Source organism: Mercenaria mercenaria, chromosome 15, assembly GCF_021730395.1.
Source record: "Mercenaria mercenaria strain notata chromosome 15, MADL_Memer_1, whole genome shotgun sequence".
In the NCBI taxonomy this organism is placed as follows: Eukaryota; Metazoa; Mollusca; class Bivalvia; order Venerida; family Veneridae; genus Mercenaria; species Mercenaria mercenaria.
In genome coordinates, this window is record NC_069375.1 from 5,811,207 (window position 1) to 5,817,206 (window position 6,000).

The 6,000-nt window shown below is 33.5% G+C and overlaps 1 protein-coding gene across 1 annotated transcript in view; it reads right to left on the reverse strand.

The window, feature by feature from the left end:
• The window catches only part of LOC123541053 (uncharacterized), a 178,889-nt gene extending 177,969 nt beyond the window's left edge, over positions 1 to 920 (reverse strand). Inside the window, exon 1 of the mRNA XM_053524440.1 lies at positions 811 to 920. Within this exon, the coding sequence (XP_053380415.1) occupies positions 811 to 900 (90 nt within the window). The 5' untranslated portion in view covers positions 901 to 920. The remainder of the gene's footprint in view (positions 1 to 810) is intronic.
• Between the last annotated feature and the right edge of the window lie 5,080 nt (positions 921 to 6,000).

Here is a 6,000-nt window from a genome sequence, read left to right on the forward strand (position 1 = left end):
CTTTAACAGTGGAAGGATACAGTTATGGCATTGTCTGTGTGTCAATCCGTCCGTCCAAGTCCGTCAGGTCGACGTCACACCTGGATAATAGGTAGTCGCCCTAAGTAGATTTTTGATACATGTACTTGTGGTTATTTATGTCTGCTTTCCTGCAAAGCAATTGTTCTGTAAATCAACAGAGTATTATCAGAGTTATAGTCCCTGCTTCAAATTGACATTTTTATCATTGAAGGACCTGTAGTCAAAAGTCAAAACAGTAGATCTATCTCGCATACCTCTGTATCAAATATGCATTAATTGGTGTCAGGAATCGAACGTTCAGTTAATACAAGCAGTGCAGTGTTACCGGAAGTTCAAATATGCCTTTAATTATCACTTAGGTTTCTATGTAAAATTCTAAACAGATACTTTTGAAGCGGTACTGTTATTCTAGGTTTTATACCTTTGCAAGGGGGCATGAAGAGTTATCTCTTGGATAGACTATATCAAATCGTGTTTGCTATCAGTTTTCTTGGTTGCGTTCTATGCTTCCAAGTGATACTCTTATAGATTTACGCATCAACGTTGATAATTGATAAAACATCAGGACGAAATATCAATTTACCCCCTTGTTAATACAAACGTTTAGTCGAACGGATATTGCTATAAAACTCATGAAAGACAAATGAACCCAATGGGATTTGATAGAAACGAAATAAAATATTATTATCTTATGTCGTTCAATGGCTCAGAAAACATGTACTTGTTTTGATCAATATCAATCACCTAAAAGTACAGTAACATAACAATTGAGTACATGCCTATACCTACCTCGCAATATTCCGGTGGTGGTTGTTGGAAAGGAGATTCATCGGCAGACATATCTGTCGGTAGGCAAACTTGGTCATTTTCCTTCTCCATATCTCTTTTTAATTAGTATTCCTGCATCATGTTATATAGATTCCCTTTCATTTAAATCTTCTATGTTTATGTTTATTTATTGTCAACTATAAGACAGTTATCACGCTCAAAATTTCGCTAAACAACAGTATTGAAAAAGCTGCTTCTTTAATAATAACATATAATGTTATTTTGATAACTATTTCAATATCACGGATTGAAAGATAAAAATGATATACAGTTTTCCCCTGTGATGATAATAAAGAATATGCCAAATAATAATTATAACATGAAAAAATATTAGACTTGAGAAACGTTTGTTCCTTATCTTTATAAAGTAGTGGGATTATCAAAAGAATATTAGCAATTCCAAGTTGTTGAACTTAAATGAACATATATTCCCAATTTGTACATCCGATCACATTACGTTTTTGCTATAACTATAAAATGCATGTATCAAGCATCATCCATACATTTATATCATTGTTATGAAATGAACAAGCTGAATAGCTCTGCGATTTCGGCCGTTTTCAAATAGGAAACGTATTGGGTTTTTATACAATGTATAATCGATGATCGCATGTTGCCATTTCATTATTTTGGGGATCGAGATGAATTGTTCTGCTGCGCCGTAAAAGGGGAGAATATGACCGTGATCCTTCACATGGATAATCTTAGTCTTAAGCACACTGTCTGACTGGCACACCGTCTATGTAATTGCAACAGTTTGACTAACATTTTGATATTTCATTAGAGAATATGTACAAGTATATGCATAATGCAAATCAACCATACACACAATTTAGTAAGTGGACACGTAAATAATACTGTGCATTTTACAAGCAGGTGCCTACATGAAACATACATGTAACTGCACTCCATTTTAAAGTATTTATGAAGAAATTGCAAGTAAGTGACTACTAATACTTACCAATGGGTTTCTGAAATTATATTGTATTGTTGGCATTCAGTTGTTCATGCAACACGATATCATTTCTTAGACTATGCACCCCTCCCCCCCCCCCCCCCCCCCGCACCCCTCCGAAGCTCCCGCTTTTGTTCCTTTTGTTAAAAATTGGCCTTTTTACTCTTGTCCGCACTCTAAGTGGAACATTTCTCATCCGATCTTCACAAAACTTGAACAAAATGTATTTGAGCATGAGACCTCAGCCAAGTTCGATAAGTTGCCTAATGGCATACAGACACTAAATAGAAAAATGGCGCAAAAAAAAATGGTAGTCGCATAATGGCGGACACAAGTAGTCCTCAGTTTTTTTTTTTTTTTTTTTTTTTTTTTTTTTTTTTTTTTTGCTGAGTAGAGCTATTTTCCTTATTTTCTTTGCATTTTTTTTGGCTAAAATCACATGACAGATCTATGCTTGACATGCAGTGGAACATTTCTCATCCGATCTTCACAAAACTTGAACAAAATGTATTTGAGCATGAGACCTCAGCCAAGTTCGATAAGTTGCCTAATGGCATACAGACACTAAATAGAAAAATGGCGCAAAAAAAAAATGGTAGTCGCATAATGGCGGACACAAGTAGTCCTCAGTTTGTTTGTTTTTTTTTTTTTTTTTTTTTTTTTTTGCTGAGTAGAGCTATTTTCCTTATTTTCTTTGCATTTTTTTTGGCTAAAATCACATGACAGATCTATGCTTGACATGCAGGTAGCATTTTCATAATGAAATAATATGACACATTTTTCATGGAAACTTAGATCATACACCACCAGTATAATTTGGGGTCTCATTTTTTAGCTGATTTTGCAGTTTGTGTGTTTGACTGAAATTATTTTTCTTGCATCAAACATGACCCCGACATTTCTTTTGATTTTTAGTTAACACTGACAATATTCTTCATGAAAATGTAAGTTACAGAAATTTAAAATGGGTCCTGATAAGTTAATTATAAATTGTAAGAACTTGACTACAATCTTGAGTGGCAATCATATTGAATGGCAAAAAACACTGATTTTCATGTAAGCAGAAGATGCAAAATGTTCATTTCTTTATATCTTCTTCAATTCTTCAATTCTTATCCCACAAAAAGTAAAAAACAGTGTAAGTTAAGCGCGCGAAATTTCCCAAAAATATTTTTGCCTTTAAAATGTGTAAGTATTTACCTTTAAATATGATATGAAATTCATTTGTGAAAATGATGATTAATTTCAGTATCATAATTACTTGTAAGAGACAATTTTTGCTCAATTTCCTGACTGCCAGTCAAAATGGCCATTTCAATGATTTTCAGTGTATTCCTTAGTTATGAAAAATCATAAATTATACTATTGCGTTTTAAGCGTCTATTTTATATCATAATATAAATAAACTATGTATTATATAAGGATGATTATTTGCCAAGTGCAAGATTTCTTTTTTTTTCACCGAGTGTGCATCAGGTACCTAATATTTTCACTGGTAATGAATATCAATTTTTTTTTTATCTTTCACTGCAACCAAACGAGATTTCTTTTTAATTTTATAAATCAATGTCAGTGACATTTTAAGTAGTAAACTCTAGGTTGATCAGGAATTTATTTTGTTCAATTCAATTTATCAGTCAAGTTTAATTTTCTCAGTCTTTACTTTAAGGATATATTCTAAACATATCTTACTGTAGTTGCAAAATGATATTTCTAATGTATAAACAAATGCTACAATTTAAGACCTATATTGAATAAGTCTTCTTTGTAGATAGATTATATATGTGCATTGAGTCTATAACCTGATAAGCCAATTTGCTGTCCTCAGATGATAGAATTAATTGGATAATGATATGCCCAGCCACAAGATGACCTATTAATAGGGTGATAAATTGCCTTGCTCACCGGGGGTTTCAAGGAGCTTTGGGGAAAGTCTCTAAACTATCTTATATATTGATTTGTTTTTGTTTACGTCAAATTCCTACAGAAAATATAGTTTAACATACTTCTGAGAAAGTATGGGTTTTTTGTTGTGTATGCAGTTATCCATTAACTTCTGATCGATTAATGTTTGTAAAATGATTTTGTAATTGGCAATATTTTGCCTAATTTTCCTGATTGATGAGAAAATGAATGGCAAAGACCTATTAACTACGTAATTCAGATAGTTATGTGCAGTAATGGATTCCTGTGTTTTCTGTCGTACTCCGTAATCTCAAAGGTTTGTATGTACAAGGTAGATAAAACCTGTTGTTTCTATAAGACTGTATTTCCGAATGAATATGACTGACTTGACACTGATTAACAGTTTGTGCAGCATTGAGGGAGCAATAAAGTTATATCACTGTACCGGTCAAAAGGGTAGCTATTTGTCAGCAGAATGTAATTACTAACAGCTACTGTTGTCAGCAGAATGTAACTACTAACAGCTACTGTTGTCAGCAGAAAGTAACTGCTCACAACTGCTGTTCAAGAGAACTCGTATGTATTCCTAGATACAGAGCTTAAAATGAATTCTCAGCTTGAACATGTCAACTTCTTGATGTAACAAGCATAGAACATATCATTTTTTCGGGCAATTCACTAGGTAACGTCAATCTATTTTTTTATTATTTTTAGATAGTTGTCTTATATTGGTTACTTTTACTACTTACCTAATGCCTGACAACAAAATCACCTACAAATCAAGGTTTTATTTTACATGGTTGCGTTGTTTAGCTTCCAAATGGTATTCTTGTATATTCTATTACTACGGCAAGCATAATATATCTCCTTTCATCCATAACAAATACGCAATATACAAATTAAAGTATTTTACCAGCTACCTGTAACATGTACTTCTTTAACATTCATATATTAATAATATGCACTTACTAAAACAAACTACAACGTTAAAACATATAAGCGCTAACAAATTGATACACAAATGAATATTTAATGGCACGAACACGGAAAGGTTTATTTTATATTTATTCACTCCCTATGTTATGAACTGATGTTTTAACTCTATCAACAAGGGTGCAGAATGTCACAATATACGCCCGTCACAGCAAATTTGTTTACACTAGCACCTGTATTTGCAAATGGAATTTTAATTTTCTAGTTGTTTACAATGTTGTTTTTTTTAGAAATTATTGTAATTCTTTTATTTTTCTAAGTCCACAAAAAAAATCCTTACCAGGTAGAGATACCTTAAAATACACCCAAAATTTGAAAGTAATATCAATGTTGTACCACAGAAAAGTGGTCTTGGTTTTTCCCTACGGTCAATTATAAAAAAGTTACAATGTAAGTTATTTATAGTAACAACTAAGGGAAGTTAATCTTTAAAGAGAAAAAAAAAAAAAAAAAAAAAAAAATCGAAAAAAAAAAATTACAAGTCCACACAAAAATCCTTACCAGGTAGAGATAGCTCAAAATACACCTCAGAATTGGATGTAACATGCATGTTGTACTACAGAAAAGTGGTCTCGATTTTTCCCTACGACTTGTAATGAAAAAGTTACAATATAAGCTATTTATAGTAACAGCAAAGGGAAGTAATTCAAAAGAAGGGACCAGTGCATGACACTCCGTCTCATGATGGTGTACAATTGTGCCAAGTTACATCAAAATCCCTCCATGCATGAAGAAGAAATGCTCCAGACAAAGTCATTCTTGTATCTGACCTTTGACCTTTAAGTGTGACCTTGACCTTAGACTGAGGGACCTGGTTCTTGCGCATGACACTCCGTCTCATGCTTGTGAACATTTGTGCCAAGTTGTATCAAAATCCCTCAATGCATGAAGAAGAAATGCTCCGGACAAAGTTTTCATTCTTGTATCCTTTGACCTCAAAGTGTGACCTTGACCTTACCCCTAGGGACCTGGTTCTTGCGCATGACACTCTGACTCATGATGGTGAACAATTTTGCCAAGCTACATCAAAGTCCTTTCATGCATGAAGAAGATATGCTCCGGACAAAGTTTTCATTCTTGTATCCTTTGACCTCTAAGTGTGACCTTGACCTTAGACCTAGGAACCTGGTTCTTTGCGCATGACACTCCCTCTCATTATGGTGAACAACTGTGCCAAGCTACATCAAAATCATTCCATGCATGAAGAAGATATGCTCCGGACAAAGTCATTCTTGAATTTTTCATTCTTGTATCCTTTGACCTCTAAGTGTGACCTTGACCTTAGACCTAGGGACCTG